General features: G+C 35.9%; 1 protein-coding gene across 2 annotated transcripts in view; it reads left to right on the top strand.

The window, feature by feature from the left end:
- LOC107590155 (cadherin-4-like) overlaps nt 1-22,315 on the top strand; it is a 267,908-nt gene that overhangs the window by 201,717 nt on the left and 43,876 nt on the right. For both annotated transcript variants that reach the window (XM_016278770.1, XM_016278769.1), the window contains exons 6-7: nt 12,336-12,491; nt 18,623-18,767. In XM_016278770.1, coding sequence (XP_016134256.1) covers nt 12,336-12,491; nt 18,623-18,767 — 301 coding nt within the window. The remainder of the gene's footprint in view (nt 1-12,335; nt 12,492-18,622; nt 18,768-22,315) is intronic.

Here is a 22,315-nt window from a genome sequence, read left to right as displayed (position 1 = left end):
TGTACCCAGGGATTTGTCCATTGTGCTTTTCAATAGACACAGCGTGATTGGACTGAAAGCAGTCATTAGCCTGTGCCACTGTCTCTGGGGTCCTTGCGCTTTTATAGAGGGAGAGAAAAAGAGAGTGTCATGCCTGGAGAATACACTTGGACTCTACTAGGGAATACATAAAGGCTCTATTTGTACTGTTCGCCCATTGTGCTGACTTTGGGAAATTAATGTCATTGTTGATATGTGGAAAAACTCCCATAATTCCATGAGTATCCAGCTATTCAGCAGCCAGCTATTTTAATTGCAAAGCTAATGCAGTAATTGCATTTGTGATTCAATTCTTTGCACCCATTAATATTAATTTTCTTCCTAATTATCTCATTTCAACACCATTCTGTTCCCCTCTTCGCAGTTGGGAAAAGGTCTTGGCGGAGCGTGTGTGAATACGGTTCATGCCATTTCAGTTTGTAGAGTTCTATTCAAAAGCTCTGATGCACGACTTGATGACTGTCTTATTGCTTTCTCAGCATTAATAAGCCTTTAAGGCACATGCTGTGGATACTTAAGTCACACTTAAAAATGTATTAATTCCATTGTGTTACAAAATGTCAAACCAATTGGCAAATGATGCTAGATTTTTTGCTGTTGTTATTGAACTTTTTTTTTTTTTAGTTACTAAACCAACTGGTTTGAAGGGCATTTTTGCAGATCTATGAATTCCTAGCTGACTAATCATCTCATACTTTGTTTTATTTATTATTAACATATATACAAAAATACCAAACCTTTTATTATGCAGAAATTTTATTTTATATATATATGTAACGTTTATTATTATTTATTAGCTCTAAAAAGGGGAATATTTATGACGACAATCATCTCATACTTTGTTTTATTTATTATTAACATATATACAAAAATACCAAACCTTTTATTATGCAGAAATTTTATTTTATATATATAACCTAACAGACCTGTTTTTGTATGGAGTGCTTGACTGCCACTCAGTTTGACATATTGTTAATTTACACAAAGACAAAATTCACACATACTTTTGGGGCTGCTTTATGTTTGGAATGCATGTGTATGAGATGATTTGACAAAACAGCTCTAACCTGTTTAGATTAAATGCCTTTTTATTATTATTTGCTATCTTTGAAATGGGAAACATATAACCTCGCAAAAGCAACAGGCTTCCACTCTTTTTTTCCCCCCAGTCTTCTGACGTTATTATTTATTTATTTGTCTACATCATGTGGTTATTGGCGCATTCCACTCTTCATCTTCTGTTCATCTTCCTCTGAGAATGCAGTGGTGAATTCATGCAATTTGATTTGGGCTGTATCTGTGCAGATGGCTGTCTCTCTTCATCCTTCTCCATTCCTCTCGTCTTTTCACTCAGATGGTTATTTTCTCTTCTGCACTGTCGCTCCCCTCTCCCTTTCTCTCTCTCTCTATGTCTCAAAATAAAAACAACTTTCAGGGGAGACAGAGAAATCGATCACGTTGACAAAAGATCCGCATGACTGCAGCCCTGGCGATGTGGCTCATCTTTCAGTCTTTCTCTTTATTCTCCTCGTGATAAACTCCTGATATCGCCCGGCTTTATGATTATGTCCTGTTTTCAGTTCGAGCAGCTTCCCTAGTGAGTGTAATCAGCATAGCTTTTCCATTTCTGCCCTTACAAATGCTGTACATACCTTCATTTTACACTTTACACAGCATATGGAATGTGGACACTTCGCTTCGAATTACACTCTGTACACTCTAAACAATGCTAGGTTAAATACAACCCAGCGCTGGGTAAAATATGGACAAACCCAGCGATTGGGTTGTTTTCAACCAACATTTGGGTTAATGTTTAACCCAACCTTCTGGGCAGTAACCCAACCACTGGGTCAAAACAACCAATCGCTGGGTTTGTCCATATTTTACCCAGCGCTGGGTTGTGTTTAACCCAGCATTTTTAAGAGTGTATTATCTCGAAGTCACAAGAGGTTACAATTACAAAACTAGCCTTTATGGGTACACACAGCACTGTTGGAATTAAAGCCGGGCCATTAATCTCACTACAGGACCTGAGGAATTACAGTAAAATGAGGCAGAGCTTTCAAGAGTCAAATAAGACATGTTCCAGTATGTTGGAATAGAGCTGGTTTAAATTTTGAATATCAGTCTAGCTGAATCACCCCCTCATGTTCCATTGCATAGATGGAATTCCTTTTCATGCTATCCATACCCAGACAGAGAAAGGAAGAAGCAGGGAGAAAAAAGAAAAAGTAGGGAAGAACAAAATCCGTATTTCCAAATCCAGCCACTGCTCCATATTCCTTTCCAGTTCAGGCTAGGATCCATATTAAAGTAGCCTGTGTGGAACAGATAGTTTCATCTGTTTCTAATGGGATTTAAGAGCAAGAGTATTTGACTGACTCCAGCTTTCACTTGAGAAATATTAAACCTGAGCATCCGGAACTCAATCTTAAAGATGTCATTCATGACTTCTTTTTTCATACATATTCCATTTTATCTTCATATAACACGTAAGCATGCTGAATCCGTGTGCACAGAACTCTGAAGATTGTCATGTAATTGCAATGACTGCCATTTACAAACGTCTGTGCATTGCATGTTTGCATTTATTTGGCTAATTCAATTATTCTTACAGCTACAATAATGTACACTGTACAACAGGGACAGCACACTAAAAAGTACCCTTTTTTAACTGTTCTACACTTGTAGGGTGCATATTAGTATTAGGGTACTATTACTAGGATACATGTAAGTACTGATAATCAAGTACATATTAGTACTTAAAGGGTACACATTATTACTAGTTAGTATTTAAGATACAAATACATAGGTACGTAGTCATAGTTGTACCTTAAGTAGCCATATTAGTACCTAAAGTATACATTTTATTCATAATTAATTAACGTAGCACATATTAGCACTGATTAGCTTACTAACATAGTAATACATAGTAATACCAAACTGCACATTTTAGTATTAATTACTACTATGCTAATACTTACGCATATTGGTGCTTTAAAATGTAGCATACAAGGTACATATTAGTTCTTAATGGATAAATGTTAGTACCTAGAGGGGCATTTTGTACTAATTAGTACATAAGGTACAAATATGCAAATACATATACATAATTTTACCTTAGGGTACATATTAGAACCTTTAGTGTACATTTTAGTGGTAATTCGTATTTAGGGCTCTAATATGTACTGATATAATGTTAGTATGTTACTAATATATTAAGGTTGGCATATTTGTGCCTAATTTATATATAAGGTCCATTAGTACTTCAGATGCTAATTTGCAAATACATATTTCATCTTATGACCTTAAGGGTATTTATTATTACCTAAATTGTGCATTTTAGTCCTTAATGTACTAATATGCAAATACATATACATATTAGTACCCTAAGGTATTGCTACAGTAATGGATACATATTAATACACAATGGATATATATTACTTTTATGGTATTAGTGTTATGTTAGTATTGTAGTACTAATTAGTGCTTCCGATACAAACATGTACATACTCATGTTAGTACCTTAATGGTACATATTAGTATCTAAAGTGTACATTTTATTCCTTAAGGTACTTATATCCGCCCTTTAGGAGGAGATACAATTTAAAAGTGCAAAAAAACAGAAAGAAAATGCAAAAATATATTTCCTCTTAGCTTACCAATAAATATAAGAGTTAAAAATAAAATGTAAATATAAATATTAATATCTAAGTGATTATTTCCAGATGTCCTTTAGTTCCTAATGTTACCTGATCACATGAAACAACTGTCTTCTTTTTCTCTGGTCAGTTCTCAGCTTGATCAGCTCATCTCCGCATTTGAATTTGTCCGTCATTGAGAGAGAACCTCCATTAATCCTGACAGGGCTTTGAGGAGATACACCATCCAGGATCAGAGACAGAACGCCTTGAGAACAGTGAGGCAGTTTGTTGGGTTATCACCTTGATGTTAAACATAAGAAACTATGTTATGATTCTGAGAGTTATAAAACTGTCAGAAGTAGACTGCTGTCAAATTTACGGAGGGAGGAAGCATTTGATAGACACTTTTGAAAGCGATCTACTGTAGGGTAATTTGTTTCAATCTGCCAGGTTTTGGTCACATTCCTATGATGTAGAAAGGTTTATTGTTTATTGCTTTGAACCTTGGCCTTAAAGGACGTCACTAATCTTCTAAATGCGCACGACTATTACCTAAAGCATCTTAAATGGTCTGCCAAAACAGTAAGTTTCAACCGTTACTCGAAAAAAATTTCAGCCGCTCTTTCTTTTCTCAATAAATCCTCTACTTTGGCTTCTCACGTTTTCTTTTTTGGTGCATTGCTCATCCTTTAGCATGCTGGCAGGAAGATGATTCATCCTGGTGAATTGTATCCGTCTGTCTTTGTACGGAAGACAATGAAACTAAACAGCAGCCCTGGTCTCCATATAGTCGGACAAGAGCTTGTATGCTGAATTATTGAGTGTGATAGGTCTGGCACAATATGTAATCAGAAACCCTTCATAAAGACACATGTGCGCCCACAAATGCATCCACACATGGTTGAATAGCAGAACGCTTTGTAGTTAACCACTTTGTAAAGAACTTTGCAAGTTGCAAGCTCTCAGCAGAGGTTACACAAGTGCCACTGCAAATGAAACCCAAACATCAGGTGCGTGGCAGACAATAGCAGCACTAAAGGACACAAAAGACAAATTCGACTGGTTGACTGCAGTGAGAATACCTGACCACAGTGCTTTAGTTATCGAAGCCGCCTGTAGGAAGCTCGAGGTGGCCTGTAGGTTGGAGAACAGTGCCTGACCGTACACTCATCAGACTGCACCCGTTGACCAGCTCATCAGCCACCTCACACAGCTCTTGACTCTCATAGCCTGCTTGAATGCCTCGGGTTCTCATAGGAAGAGCAGACAGTGCCAATAAGAAGTCATAAAACAAGAGTGCAATACTATAAAATCAAGAAAAAAAAGCCATTACTGATGGGCAGGAAATAAGAGAGGGCCATCAAGACACTTTAGTTGAGTCCAGAGAGGCCTATAGAAAAGAAACTTACTTTTTGGGCTTCAGTCACGCATTTCAATGAGCTCCAAGAGTTTTTTTTTTTTTAATCTAATTTGATTTGGTGTGTTCTATTTTCTCTCTCTCAATTTGAGTTTTCGTACTTTGCCGGTCGCACATGTGAATAACTTCAAATAACTTGAAATTAATAGTACATTTGTTATTCTAACGTTGTCTGTTTCATTATGCCGACTCCCAAAATGAAAAACGGCAATGCAGAGAAAAGCTAATGAAGGATTCAGTCTCTGATGTAAAAGAGCATTACGCTGTATTTTGAACATTCTCTGCATCTAAAGTGGTTCCTGTAGCTCAGCTGATATGCCGCTAGCAACCTTGCAGTAACGGTTCGATTCTCAGGGAGCATAAACCGATTCAAATACACCTTAAATGCACTCAGTCTCAGTTTGAGTCTGCCATTTGTTAGAATTAACATTGTGCAATCAGTTTTTACACTGAGCTCATTTAAAGTAGTTAGACTAAAGCATGCTAGTCTTTTGAAAAAGTTGTGCTACTAACAAAAAGTAACTACAGCTTCATTTAAATATTTGACTATTCAACATTATAATTTAAGCAGAGGCATATTTTGGGGCACATTGAGGGTTTGAATTAATTATAGGGTTTCTACAACTTTTGACCATGACTTTTCTTCTGGATGAGGGTTTTTACAAATCACTTTTATAGCAGTTGCACGTACAATTTCTGCTCTAGTCTAGTCTGTATGAAATATTTTAGAGTGATATTTACTGTTGAAGTTTCCTTGACTTTTCCATGACTTTTTCAGATTTTAATTTCAGTAAATTTTCACTGCTCATATGTGAATTTTTCCAGGATGGCATTTTTGTGCTCTGTGAAAACGGGAACAATTACACTAGGAACAACTAGGAAAAATGGTCACACTTTATGTTAAGGTCCAGTTCTTGCTATTAAAGGGATAGTTCACCCAAAAATGAAAATCCTGTCATTATTTACTCACCCTCATGTCGTTCCAAACCCGTAAGACCTCCCCTCCGTTCATCTTCGGAACACAAATTACAGGACCCTTGCTGACTATGGGAGGGTCAGAGAGCTGTTCCGAATGTTCCGAAGATGAACGGAGGTCTTACGGGTTTGGAACAACATGAGGGTGAGTAATTAATGACAAAAATTTTAGGTGAACTATCCCTTTAACTACATCTTTTGCCTCAATAAACTCCTAATTACTGCTTATTAATAGTTAGTAATGTAGTTGCTAAATTTAGATATTGGGTAGGATTAAGGATGTGTCATATGGTCATGCAGAATATGTGCTTCATAGGTACTCATAAACATCCATTAAGCTAGTAATATGCATGCTGGTAAGCAATTAGTCAATAGTGAGAATTGGTCCCTATACTAAAGTGTTACCGTAAAAATACAATACACCTAATTTATGTTCATTGTGAGAACAGACACTTAAAATTTTATTTTTCTATAAGATTTTAAATGCAAAAAAATCGTGTTGTTCCTGTGTGACAATATAACAGTTTGTTGCAAAGAGTATTGTGTTACTGGGAAAGCTGCACTATTTTAAAAACCACTGTCAAACTACTGCAAAAAAAAGAGAGAGAGAGAAAATGTAGTTAATAGTGTCACTACTTGTAAAGAATTACTCCGTGGCACTTGTGCTAATCCCTCGCCTGACTCCATTTGCTCTTTTGAAAGGGGCTCTGATACAACCTCTCCCAGGACGGTAAAGTTCGCCAGAAAATGGCAGAAGTCACTCTGAACCTGCCCTAGAAACGCTGCATTTATCTCCAACATGCTATCTGCAGAAAGAGCATGTTCCTCACGTGCTAGCCATCTTCCCCCATTCACCCCGCACTCGCTGTAATTCTACAACTAACGAGTGGGAGGAAGATTTCAGAAATTGCTTTTTGTCATTAGGACTGAATTCAGATGACTCAATCAAGCCCAGGGGACTTAACGAGGGCACGATCATCATTTATTCAATTTAGTATTATAAAGAACATTCATTAAACAGGGAGTTTGGGGGGCCAAGGTTTCAAACGTGGCAAATCCTTCCAGGCTGCCCATGGGAGGAATTTTAAAGAGACTTTTAAATGTACAAGGGACCTTACCTCCTTCCCTCTGGGATATTTAAGGGGATGTGTCATCGGGTTGGCTCGAGCAGCGAATGTCGATTCATCTGAATCAGGAAAGGTGGATATTCTAGGTGTGTGTTCATGGTGCACCACGGCTGCTGAATTATTGAGCAGAAAAACTCTCTTTGATCCATGCTATGTAGCCCACATACCAATCTCTTACCTGTCAGCCTCCCAGAATGCCATTCATTCTTCAAATGTTTGCAAGGAGGATGTTATTTTTCCTACCGCAAGAAATTTACAATCCCTTTCGGGCTCTAAATTGATATGTAGCTGCCATGTTCTTAGCCAAATACAAAGAACTAGTTCTGGGATTTCAAATTTGATTGCCAGTTCATGTAGGAAAGTAGTAAGATAAAAAAAAAATCCTGAACTTTGATTCCTTGCTTTTTGTCTATTCGAAAAACCTTGATATTGAATGCAGGCTCGAGCTGTACTGAAAGCTACCAGGAATACGTTTTATTACCAAATCAATATACTGAGTTTCAATGTCCTGAGCGGCGTATCTCTTAGATGTTTTTAGCAGCCGTTTAAATAGAAAGAGAACTTTACCAAAGCATAGAGAGTGGGAGCGCGAGGTTCAGATATTGCACCAAAAGGTCATGTGTGGGAGTTCAGTGTCTGAGTGAAATGAAGAGAAAGCCATCGCGCTCAGTCTGCGGAATACGTTATGCAAAAAAGGACTGTAGCACGCTCACCAGTCATTTCACTTTCACGCATGGTTTCCAGACCCACGGCTCACGAAATGGGTAGGCGGGATGTGGGGTTTATATCCCGTGACTCAAACGTGTCAGGGTTTACATTTGATTGCTTCAGCACAAAATCCCCTCACGTCAAATGTCTTGCGCTTCGCAAAGCCCAGTGACACACAGAAACATTGTCATAATTTCAAATCTGGTGATATTTCATGAAGTGTTGCTTCACTTGAAAGTGGAGATAGTTACGTGGGTGCATAAACACATCTCCTGAAAGATATCTCCACTCTGCTCTCATTTTTTTAAGTCGTATTCCTGTTTACCGAGAAGCCAGTGCACTAAAATTTGTAAGGGTGGGTATTAAATAGTGAAGCCGGAGGTGTAAACAAAAAAAGAGAGAGAGAGAGAGAGCACTTTGCAATGCAGAAATGCATTTCTACATTTATGTGTTCTGTACGTATTTCTTCTTGGGCTGTCAGTTGATGCACATATATATTGCAGTTTAGCAGAGGTGTAAAGAGTACCTAAAAACCATACTTGAGTAAAAGTACAGATACCTTACAGTGAAAATTACTCCACTACACGTTACAAGTCACCAATTCCAAAACAACTTGAGTAAAAGTCTCAGAGTATCTGATTTTAACAGTACTTAAGTATTTTACTTATACTAAATATAGGCTCAAAAATTGCACTAGTCAAAGAAACATGCCAGTGAAAAACTGTAACGGAGCACTTTGCAATGCAGAAATGCATTTCTACATTTATGTGTTCTGTACGTATTTCTTCTTGGGCTGTCAGTTGATGCACATATATATTGCAGTTTTACTAAGTGCATTTAGCAGAGGTGTAAAGAGTACCTAAAAACCATACTTGAGTAAAAGTACAGATACCTTACAGTGAAAATTACTCCACTACACGTTACAAGTCACCAATTCCAAAACAACTTGAGTAAAAGTCTCAGAGTATCTGATTTTAACAGTACTTAAGTATTTTACTTATACTAAATATAGGCTCAAAGATGCACTAGTCAAAGTGTGAGGAGAGCAATCACGTTTATTTTCTAAAACCAAAATAACACCTCAAAATTACATAACAAAAAAACAAACAAACAAAAAATCTATATCCTTCAAAAAAGTCTCTTCAGTATAATGGATAAATAAAATAATGTTAATTGAAAAGCTGAAGCCTTCTTACACTGGCTGTGCTGGTTTGGGCCTCATTGCCGGCTGCAGTCATGTCGGGTGACATTTTTTGATGCTATGATAAATTTATCATTTTTTAGAAAATAAAATGACCAGTACAACTGAATTTCTGGTCCAATCACTAGTCCAATAGCATGTTTTTATGCAAGTGTGTCTGATCCACTTAGAATGAGAAGTTGAGGCATTAAAGAGGCCATAAATGCTGTTTTGGTATTTTTGTAGGACAAGTTTTTCGTTACATAAACAGGCTAAACATGCTTCAAAAAATCTGTTATTATGGCACTTTTGATGAGAAGAACCATTGTGAGAAACATCCTCTGTCAAACCAAAGCATCAAGCAGATTGATATCCAGATGTTTAATGTCCCACGGTTCTGCAACATGTTTCTTGCTTCAATGCAAGAGAGAGGGAAAACAGAAGAGGGAAACGTCTATCGCATTGAGCCATGCCATGGTTAATGATGCCAGATAGAAAAACGGGGGACAAAAAAGAGATAGATGGGGGAAGAACGAGAGAGAATTGTGTATGCATCTGTTCTTTACATTAAACAGAGTTTGGAAGAAAAATACGAAGACGAGGATTTCATACACGGCAATGATCCAGCTTCAATTAAAAGTAGGTCAGAAATGTCACTTTTCTACTCATTAAGTCAGTCAGTCGTTCAATGAAAGTATATCTGGTGGGGGTTTTTTTCTGAAGTGTGTAATTCCTTTGACAAAGCAGCGTAATTGGAATTGCAAAAAATAATGCCTGTTTTTAGATTTCTCCCATTTATCATGGCCCTATACCCCCATTTCACTGGATGCGGTTTTATAAGCACCACAGTGTTTTCAGAGAAATCCGTCTAGTAGTGATTTTCTTTAGTAGTGTCCTCGTGTCCACGCTTTGTGTATAGCTCTCTCTGCCCATAAAGGTTTAGAATGAAATTACTTCAACACAGAAAAATACACACATCAACTTTAATAAACAAGTCTATGTTGCTTTATCTTTCTGTTTTCTTTATTCTCAGGCATTTTGAGACAAGTTTGTATGGCAGGCAGCTGAGAGAAAGTGTCTACTAAAGCATTATCACTGTGATCGATGGCCCAGTTCACTTGGCATCCAACTATCAAGTATCAAACCCTGATGCTGAATACCATTTACTGTTTGGGAAGCAACACTGGCTTGGCTTTGATTAATAAGCAAGCATTTGACATGTCATTGCCACATTATCCATTGTACATTTTTTAATTTCCTGATGCTACTGAAGCCTAAAGATTGGATCGGTTGGGCAGTGCAATGTTGTTGTATTGAGAAAAAGCACAGAAAATACAAGCAGTGGCTCTGTTTATGCAAACTTTTAGAAATGTAAACTAAGCACCAGTGTACTTGTGACAGAATGTTTTCAGAAATCATATAGACAGTGCTTGTATGCGTATGGAAATGATTTGATATTTGTCATGAAAGTGTGTGGATTATGTCTACTCAAGGCATTTGGTCTGTTCTAGTCTGTACAATTGAACATAAAATCATACTCAACAACAGTGTTTTTTTGTTGAAAATTCAGCCCATTTCATTTATTTTTCTAAGTTGTTTACTGTGGTATTAATATACTTTAATGCTTTGATCTAAAGGCATTTTGTACAATAAATAATTTTGGTAGCCAGTGTAAAATCTTTTTAATAACTTTCATTAAAAAATCATTAAAACATTATATAATGCTTAACAGATCATTAGTTAATATATATTCACATGGCTAGAAACATGAGATAATGTGCTTAATGTTTGCTAATGTACTTATTAATCATTATCTAATGATTAACATAATTATTTCATATAAATTCATATGATCATGCACTTTTTTCATGGACGATTTGATTTGAACAAATTATTCTAACAAATATTACAAGCTTATTTGTTAATGTACTTTTGAATGCTAACAAATGCCATTAAACTTCAGTTCAAATGCTCATTTTTACATTTGGCTAGAAACATGAGATAATGTGCTTAATGTTTGCTAATGTACTTATTAATCATTATCTAATGATTAACATAATTATTTCATATAAATTCATATGATCATGCACTTTTTTCATGGACGATTTGATTTGAACAAATTATTATTACAAGCTTATTTGTTAATGTACTTTTGAATGCTAACAAATGCCATTAAACTTCAGTTCAAATGCTCATTTTTACATTTACAAATGTTGTGGGGAAAAACTTGCTTAATTGGTAATTTTAAGCACTTCACAGACTATTCATGTTAACATATTATTAATTAACTCAATCACGGTCATGAATTTGGTCTTCGTTTGTTGGGTAGACTTCTACTATTTACACATCTTAACAAATAATCAATTAATAATTTTTTCATGTTTTCACAGTACCCAATCTAAAGTGGAAACTATTCATCATTTGTAAATGTTTATAAACGTTTACTAATCATTAGTACTTTAATTAGCAGTCATCTCAATGGCAAAAAGTGTCTGTAAAGGTCATGAATTTGGTCTTCGTTTGTTGGGTAGACTTCTACTATTTACACATCTTAACAAATAATCAATTAATTATTTTTTCATGTTTTCACAGTACCCAATCTAAAGTGGAAACTATTCATCATTTGTAAATGTTTATAAACGTTTACTAATCATTAGTACTTTAATTAGCAGTCATCTCAATGGCAAAAAGTGTCCCAAATGACCTGATATTCCTTGAATCATACATCAACAAGAGAAAACTAATCAGTTTGTTAATTTATCAAAACATTGTGATATAAACAGATTGAACTGTGTTCTTTTATAGAAATTTAATTGACCCCTGTACACAGTTGACCCCTTACCCAACCCTTAAACCTACTCATACCACCAAACCTGTCCCTAACCTTATACCGTATTACACCTCAATAGCATCAAAAATGTTGAACATTAACGCAAGTTTTTAATCATTGTGTAACATCTGTTAAAATCATTTGTAGATTTTCAAGAAGTGCATGATCATGTGAATTGAAAGGTTAACGACATTTGTAAGCGTTTTAATTTACATGAAATAATGATGTGTTAATCATTAGGTAATGTTTAATATGTTTATTAGTAAACATTAACAAGCACATTATCTCATGTTTCTAGCCATGTGAATATATGATATGTTAAGCATTATATTATGTTTGTTAATGATTTATTAAATTAAAGTGTTACCAAGGTTACCATCAAGGTTTCTTTACACATTGTGTTAATTTATTGCAGATTCGATCGGACCAGGACAAAGAGATTGAGATCCGGTACAGTATAACAGGAGCCGGAGCAGACCAGCCTCCCAATGACGTCTACATCATTGATCCTGTGACAGGGAAAATGTCTGTCACTAAACCTTTGGACAGAGAGGAGAGAGCCTCCTACCATGTAAGTGCGCCTCTTTCCAGAGTTTGCTCGAGAAGATCATTTTTGCCCTATTCAGATACTATTTAAAGCGGAACTGGCCTCAACCCGTTTAAGAAACATGCTCCAGTTTGCAAGAGTTTGTGGCCTTTTGCCAGTTGGAATAAAACTAGAACTGAACTTTTTTTGATCCTGTGACAGGGAAAATGTCTGTCACTAAACCTTTGGACAGAGAGGAGAGAGCCTCCTACCATGTAAGTGCGCCTCTTTCCAGAGTTTGCTCGAGAAGATCATTTTTGCCCTATTCAGATACTATTTAAAGCGGAACTGGCCTCAACCCGTTTAAGAAACATGCTCCAGTTTGCAAGAGTTTGTGGCCTTTTGCCAGTTGGAATAAAACTAGAACTGAACTTTTTTTATATATATACTGTATATATGCAGTGATCCCAAAAAGTGTTTGGTCACTTAAGCCACTTTTAAAAATGTATGAATGCCTTTACAATATAGAACAAATAACAAAATTAAGACAATATTTTTTTTTTAGAGTTGAACATGTTCTTGTCATTACTATTTAAAGCGGAACTGGCCTCAACCCATTTAAGAAACATGCTCCAGTTTGCAAGAGTTTGTGGCCTTTTGCCAGTTGGAATAAAACTAGAACTGAACTTTTTTATATATATACTGTATATATGCAGTGATCCCAAAAAGTGTTTGGTCACTTAAGCCACTTTTAAAAATGTATGAATGCCTTTACAATATAGAACAAATAACAAAATTAAGACAATATTTTTTTTTTAGAGTTGAACATGTTCTTGTCATATCTGTGAACATGTGCAATGTGTGTGTGTGTGTGTGTGTGTGTGTGTGTGTGTGTGTGTGTGTGTGTGTGTGTGTGTGTGTGTGTGTGTGCGCGCGTTATGTCATGCTTACAGGTGGCTGAATTTCATTGAATCACAAAATATTAAAACCTATGCAAAAAAAAAAAACTAACCAAATTTTCTGAGACACCAGATGGTCTCAAGGTCATTTTTCGTGAATGTATGAAGTCACTTCGTTTAAAGTTCACAGTTGTCCAAACAAAACTGATGCTCCTTAAATTAGTACAACCAGAAAGTGTCCAAATGCCTTTTGCCTTCATTTTAAACTATATATTTCATAATATTTGGAAACCTATCAAATGTCAATTTGTGAAATGTTTTGATTTAAATGTGTGCTTGTGCTATATAGATGTTTAAAATAAATAGCTTTGGTTTTGACACTCAAATACATTTTGGCTTAAGTGTCTTAAACGTATATATAAACTCCAATTTTGAATGTATATTAATATCTCTTTATCTGGCTGTTCAGGGTAACTTTTAACTAGGACTCAAAGGCCTACAAACTTCGACATCTGACTTGATTGCGAACCTGATTGGTTCCAGAAAGTTCTAGCCATCAAAACAAGTGCAGTTTAACAAAACTGATGCTCCTTAAATTAGTACAACCAGAAAGTGTCCAAATGCCTTTTGCCTTCATTTTAAACTATATATTTCATAATATTTGGAAACCTAACAAATGTCAATTTGTGAAATGTTTTGATTTAAATGTGTGCTTGTGCTATATAGATGTTTAAAATAAATAGCTTTGGTTTTGACACTCAAATACAGTTTGGCTTAAGTGTCTTAAACGTATATATAAACTCCAATTTTGAATGTATATTAATATCTCTTTATCTGGCTGTTCAGGGTAACTTTTAACTAGGACTCAAAGGCCTACAAACTTCGACATCTGACTTGATTGCGAACCTGATTGGTTCCAGAAAGTTCTAGCCATCAAAACAAGTGCAGTTGCCTTGTCAGCCTTTTTAGATATCGAAGACAAAGCTACAGACTTAGTCAACCTACTGCTTGTTAAGCAAAGTTTGCAGAAATCTTAAGATTCATACTTCATTGTGCAATTAAGTCTATTCAAACTGCTTTCAATGCATTAAAAACAAAACGTTTCGACCTGCCGGCTGGCATCACTTGTTAAGTGTGCTTTTTTTATTTTGTTTTTGTTCCGCTATTCTGTTTATGTGGCTCTTTTACTTATGAATAATGTGAAGAAGAAAAGCTAGAGACAAAGAAAAGAATTGCTTTGACACGTCAGGGTTTTTTTCAGTTAGTCAAACTGTCAATTAGACGAAGGTTCAGTAGCAACGTGCAGATGAGAGAGGGAGAGAAAGGGAAGGAAATAGTCTGGAAAAGAAGTGTTGAATTGTCACAAGTGATGAGTATGCAACTCCCAATGCTTTAACTCAAATCAAACAGCGACCTTGCCCCCTTATGTTTCTGCCTGTCACCCCACCTCTGTCACAAGCGGGCTGCCAGCAAGCCACATCTTCCCCAGACTGTCATTCACTCAGGCGCTCCTAACACAACACATTGCTTTTGATTCTCACGGTTGTTCCTTACAATTATAACTGCCACTTTATCTCAGCTCTTTCGCAGGAAGTGTCAATAGGCCCTTAGTATATATTTAGATCGGCTATAAAACGAGGTCTTCTCTGTTTGCGGCTTCTACTTTTGACTTATGGCTCTTTTTCTCTCTCACTCCGTCTCTTTTCTCTTAACACTACGGTCCATTGAGCAGTAGATGATGTGGCACTTTGTGTCTACCTATCAGTCTAAATTACGGCTAGGCTTGTCTCACCAGGTGTGTGTGTGTGTGTGTGTCTGCATATCTGAATAAGTCAGCACCCACGGTGGTTAAGTTAGCTCGATGTGTGTGTGTGTGTGTGTGTGTGTGTGAGCGCATACATTTTCTAAACTTAGTGAGCTGCCTATGGAGGCATTGTACTATAGGCTGTCCCAAAAGGTAGGTAACTTAATTATGCTGTTTTACAGTTTACTTAATCTTTAGATCATTATAAATTCATTATTGGCAATTTTGATTAATTGAATGTATCTTTCATTAATAAAAATACACTTTTAATGGTAATATATCATGGTTTCCACAAATATATAATATAAAAAATATTTTAATATAGAAAACATCATTACAGTTTTTACTGTATTTTTATCAAATAAATGCAGCTTTGGTGTTTTTAAGAAACTTCTTCAACACATTAAAAAATAATAATAAATTCCAAACATTTTACTGATAGTGTGTCTGTCTTTGTGTGTGTATTTGTGTATATTGTTGTTATTAATAATAATAATAATAATAATAATAATAATAGTAGTAGTAGTAGTAGAAATTCTGCATAATTTATAATTACATATATGTTAATACATAGAATTAGTTTAAAAATTATAATTATCTCAAATAAGCCCTGTGATTTGATTGATTGATTGATTGATTGATTAATTTAGTGAATTGATTTGTTGATTGATTTGTTGATTGATTGATTGATTGATTGATTGATTGATTGATTAATTTAGTGAATTGATTTGTTGATTGATTTGTTGATTTGTTGATTTGTTGATTGATTGATTGATTGATTGATTGATTGATTGATTGATTGATTGATTGATTTGTATATGTTTTTTATTTGTATCTTGTTTTTTTTTATTAAAAAAATAAGAAAAATGTAGGCAGTGAGACAACTCGGTAGATTTCAATAGGCAAGAGAGCTCATGTGTATGATTCTGTGTATGTGTGTAAGTGCATGTTTACAATGAGTTAGACACTGCCTGCAGTTAGTGAGTCAGGACGATAGGCGTATGAACACTGTTAAGGTTAAGTGGTCCCTCTGGTCTTTTGCAGTGGTTAGCTTATGCAGCCCCTCTGTTACTCACCATAGTGTGAATATCCATATGACTCCACATATCTGATATCTGATCACATTTTGCACTCTTAACTCTGGATGTTCTAGATGTCCCAGTTTTACACTCGAGGCTTTTGATGTAATGTATGAGGAGTTTGATTCAGTTAGAGCCTTCTTGAGTAGAATACAATGCTTTTTTATCAGCACATCACAAGGGCCGGAATTGGTGTCTCCAGTGCTGCAATTGAACGCAGTCATGAATTTATTAGGACAATCCCCCTGGAGCAACCTGAGGTTAACAATGGTGATGGCTCATAATTAACAACAATTGTGTTTAACAATAGTGATGACTCCCTCATCACAGGAACCAAACCAACAAGCTGAGCTTTAAGTCAACTTGAACTTCAAATGAACTAGATTTAATGAGAACTGGTGCGGAGAAGTGAGATCTGGTCCCTATACTAAAATGTTACCGATTTTATAAAGTATATTGTGCTCACCAAGGCTGCATTTATATAATCAAGAAAAACAGTACTATTGTGAAATATTATTCCAATTTAAAAGCACTGTTCTCTATTTTAATATATTTTAAAATTTAATTTATTCCTGTGATGTCAAAGATTAATTAGAACTTGAAATAGACTTTTTTAAACAATTTAACTCTCTATACTGTCACAAAAAGTAGCCAAAGCGTGGCTTTCTTTCTTTTTATGTGTTGGCTTTGTTGCCTTTATTTGACAGAATTTGTGGAAAAGTGGCAGGAATGTGCAGGGTCAGATCTCCAACAGTTCAGTCTCTTAAAACATTATGGAAACAAAATAGATTGTAAATGCAGTTCATGTTGACATAAACCACTGCAGCTCTTGGATTTTTGATGAGCTTGGAATTTAGATTTGTGTTTGTTAAACCTACACAACAAAAATATGACTGCATTATGAATAAATTCACTTTTAAGTCCTTCTCAAAGTTTCTGCATGATTGGCCCAGAACTGTTAAAACCTGTAAATAACAAACTCAGGCGTCTCATTTAAGCAAGGAAAGTTGTTTTCACTCACAGTATTGATTGTGTTTTGTTTAAAAGTGAGTCTAATGACCACTTTGATAATATTAACGATAATGATGAAGAGGTGCTGTGAGGGTACATTAGAAAAAAAAACTGCCCTGTCCTAACAATGGCCATGGCGAATTTGCTGCAGGCATGACACTGACCCTCTAGCTCTTTCTGTGGTTTGTAGCGTTTCCAGTAGTTTTTCTTCACTGCCCACAAGTCTCCCACCACTAGAGTGTGTTGCAGAATTTAAAAGCTGATGGCTTTGACACAGTGGCAAGAGAAGAAAATAAACAAAGGGATAAAGACCTAGAGGAGGATTCTCTGTTTCTCAGCCCATCTCTCTCTCTCTGTGTTGCTCTGTCTCTGTCTAGCGTTTCAGTTCTGTCAGCTAGCATGTTAATAATGCCATTAAACCACACATTTGCAGTCCGCAGGCTCTCATGGGTCGACAGATCAAAGATGCAGTGTCTCAGCCACTAACAACAGACAATCTCACACATATCTACAAGCTCACACACACACAGCCGCCTCACCAACCCATACAGAATGCTAAGCACAGCAGCTGAGGAAACAGATTTTCCTGTTGTGCGTCTTTATTTATTTGTTTGCTTGACAGTTAGTTTTGTGCTCTGCACAACAAAAACCTGTCGTCTCGGGCGATATTAAATGAAAGCTTTTGGTGGCAGGTGTCGTATTACAGCAGAAATGCATATAGAATTTGGATATTCCCCATGTATAGCATATGGAGCAATGCAACCCTCTTATTTGGGATGTAATTCCGGGGAGGGATTTTAGGATAATAGTTTTATTTAGTGCGTGCACATGTATTCTGTAGTGAATAAATTCAAAGAAGAGAATTTGGAGTTAATCCAGCCTTAAACCTTTCCTCTATCCCTCTCTTTTTCGCTCTCGGTCTTTTTCTTGCGCTATCTCTTGCTCTTTTGTTTCTCGTTCCCCCCTCCCTTACCTCATCTCCCATGGGATTGTTCTATCACTAAAAAAAACTATTTTGTTTTAAAGGGGATGTTTATCTGAATTAAAAAAAAGCTTTATCTTGCCTCCCATGTTTTTTTGGAGATCTAACCAAAATAGCCTTTTCCAACTCACACTCTGTTCCTCTGGAAGTCCTCTCTGAATAATAACTCATGGATTTTAGATAGGAACAATGCAATGCCTTCCCACCGGATCCCGTATCTAACGTGTGAAATATGAATGCAATTTCCATTTGGTGCACACAGAGATCTTTAAAGCCTCTGAGTTTCTTAAAGCTGATTTAATATCAGCACTGTGCTTTCCACTGAAGCATCGGCAGAGGTGAAGTTATGTGTGAATTATGAATTGTTAATTAATGTGCCTTTATTGTCATCTCATCCACAGCTCAGAGCTCATGCAGTGGATGTTAACGGGAACCAAATGGAGCCTCCTATTGATCTGTACATTTATGTCATCGACATGAATGACAACAGACCCGAGTTTAAGAACCAGGTCTACAACGGATCAGTTGCAGAAATGTCCAAACCAGGTATGTATCCACAATAAAGATCATGCTGATGATTATGCTGTGATGATGTGTTTAGTTTATCATTTTATTTTATATGCCGTCAAAGAAAAGCATAAAGTAATCATGAATTAACATAATGATGTTATCATGATTAGTAATAATATTGGAGGCAATATTTTCTGGTGATGAAAATGACTGAAATCATCGTCACCAGTGTATGACATCACTAATTTCAACATTAAGATCACTCACGACTTTGTGCGGAGGTATATTATACCATATTTATTTTGTATTATTTTATTATTTGTTAATTATTTTTAATTATGATGTGCAATTATACATTCAGATAGTTTTATTTATTATTTCACTTTTTATTTTTTATAATATTCTTTGTTTATTAATTGATGTGTAGAAATAATAATAATAATTATTATTATTATTACTATTTTTGAGATTATTATTAGAATAATTCATTAAAATATACTGATATTATTTACATTTTAATAATGGCATTATTGCTATTATTATTATTATTGTTGTTGTTGTTGTTGTTGTTACTTACAACTTTATGCATAGGTATATTGTACCATATTGTATTTATTTTATATTATATTTCATTTTTATAAATACACACACACATATATACATAAATACATACTTTTATTTATTTATTTATTCTTTCTATGTTTTGCACTAATAATATTAAGTATTATTTCCATATACTTCTTCCATTATTTATTATTATTTCCACATACTTCTTAATATCGCACAAAGGTCACCTAAATGTATTTACACAGAAAAAAAAATGATATAATGCATGCTCAGAATGTTGATTATGGATTTATGTGCACAGCAGTCAATAAACAAAAAGTTTGTAGTATGCATCAGATTCTCATCGCTATCGTTCTAGTAATATAAGACAAACAACGGAATCTTACAGTATGTTTTCCCTTGATGATTTATTGAATAGTCCATGTGAATCGGCCCTTTCTGTGAATGCTTCCCTTTGCTCTTTGAACCGCATTCCCGTTGTGTCTAACAAACACAGGTTACGTTTCTTTCTTTATTCTCCCCCTCTTCGGGGTGTAAGCCGTCAGAGTCGACTCACTGAGCAGCCAAAGCATAGACTGTGAGTCAGATTGTGTCCAACTTCTGTAATGTTTCAGTCCAGAAAGCTTGCCTCTGAGGACAAAACTTTAGTCTTTATTTTGTTGAGCTCTCCTCACAGAAAACTTGATTCTCAAGGGAATTCATAAACAAAGAGAAAAAAAAGAACGGCGCAATATTTTCTGTTTCCCTTCAGTAGAGCGTGGGTCTGCTCCACGCCAAACGAGCACTGTAAATTATCCATGGAAAACGGACACGATACAGGCTGTTCCATTATCCCTCTGCTGTCCATGCTGACATCCTCCATGTTTCACGTGAATTAAAAACATGAAGTTGTCGTGAAGTCGACCTAAACCCGGCTCTGGGCTCTCATGAGACCGCAGTTAATTTCATTGCCTAATATACTGATATTATTTACATTTTAATAATGGCATTATTGCTATTATTATTATTGTTGTTGTTGTTGTTGTTACTTACAACTTTATGCATAGGTATATTGTACCATATTGTATTTATTTTATATTATATTTCATTTTATAAATACACACACACATATATACATAAATACATACTTTTATTTATTTATTTATTCTTTCTATGTTTTGCACTAATAATATTAAGTATTATTTCCATATACTTCTTCCATTATTTATTATTATTTCCACATACTTCTTAATATCGCACAAAGGTCACCTAAATGTATTTACACAGAAAAAAAAATGATATAATGCATGCTCAGAATGTTGATTATGGATTTATGTGCACAGCAGTCAATAAACAAAAAGTTTGTAGTATGCATCAGATTCTCATCGCTATCGTTCTAGTAATATAAGACAAACAACGGAATCTTACAGTATGTTTTCCCTTGATGATTTATTGAATAGTCCATGTGAATCGGCCCTTTCTGTGAATGCTTCCCTTTGCTCTTTGAACCGGATTCCCGTTGTGTCTAACAAACACAGGTTACGTTTCTTTCTTTATTCTCCCCCTCTTCGGGGTGTAAGCCGTCAGAGTCGACTCACTGAGCAGCCAAAGCATAGACTGTGAGTCAGATTGTGTCCAACTTCTGTAATGTTTCAGTCCAGAAAGCTTGCCTCTGAGGACAAAACTTTAGTCTTTATTTTGTTGAGCTCTCCTCACAGAAAACTTGATTCTCAAGGGAATTCATAAACAAAGAGAAAAAAAAGAACGGCGCAATATTTTCTGTTTCCCTTCAGTAGAGCGTGGGTCTGCTCCACGCCAAACGAGCACTGTAAATTATCCATGGAAAACGGACACGATACAGGCTGTTCCATTATCCCTCTGCTGTCCATGCTGACATCCTCCATGTTTCACGTGAATTAAAAACATGAAGTTGTCGTGAAGTCGACCTAAACCCGGCTCTGGGCTCTCATTCCCGTTGTGTCTAACAAACACAGGTTACGTTTCTTTCTTTATTCTCCCCCTCTTCAGGGTGTAAGCCGTCAGAGTCAACTCACTGAGCAGCCAAAGCATAGACTGTGAGTCAGATTGTGTCCAACTTCTGTAATGTTTCAGTCCAGAAAGCTTGCCTCTGAGGACAAAACTTTAGTCTTTATTTTGTTGAGCTCTCCTCACAGAAAACTTGATTCTCAAGGGAATTCATAAACAAAGAGAAAAAAAAGAACGGCGCAATATTTTCTGTTTCCCTTCAGTAGAGCGTGGGTCTGCTCCACGCCAAACGAGCACTGTAAATTATCCATGGAAAACGGACACGATACAGGCTGTTCCATTATCCCTCTGCTGTCCATGCTGACATCCTCCATGTTTCACGTGAATTAAAAACATGAAGTTGTCGTGAAGTCGACCTAAACCCGGCTCTGGGCTCTCATGAGACCGCAGTTAATCTCATTGCCTTGAAAATGGCAATGCCAATATTAGCCATTGATCTTCCGCGATCACAAGGATTTAATCACAGCAGATGTTTTGTATATTTTAAACGTGAACGTTGAAGGAACATGTTTATCAGTTTAACTCACCAAGGGAAGCTTAGACCAAACAGATGCTCATATCAGAGTGTCTCTGAAGTATTACAGCGGATTTTCCATCAGCTCCTGCACTACAGGCCACGTTCAAAGAGGAGCATGCAGGGAAGTGTCCTTATCGCCAGCTGCAGATGTATGTGAACTTATCAGATCAATTCAACAGAGGGATCCATCTTTAAATGATACATTACTGATTTCATTGCCAACAAAATACCTGTTTGGAGGTGTAGACACATAGAGTAATTAAATTGTGTTCGTTGCTTCCTAAACACAAGTAATCACCCAATTACTGCACATTTAGAAGACTGATCCAATTTAAGTTTAATTCAATTCGGCTGTGATTCAGACCTGGATCAAATTAAACTCTTTAGTGTGAATCCAGACATTTTTCCCCCTCATAATTGTCGATTTATTGGCATGACTGAAAACAATACAAGAAGGGAAGTAATAATATTTTGT

This window comes from Sinocyclocheilus grahami, unplaced genomic scaffold (genome assembly GCF_001515645.1).
Source record: "Sinocyclocheilus grahami isolate Dianchi unplaced genomic scaffold, SAMN03320097.WGS_v1.1 scaffold125.1, whole genome shotgun sequence".
Lineage (NCBI taxonomy): Eukaryota > Metazoa > Chordata > Actinopteri > Cypriniformes > Cyprinidae > Sinocyclocheilus > Sinocyclocheilus grahami.
This window is presented reverse-complemented; position numbering and strand designations above follow the sequence as displayed.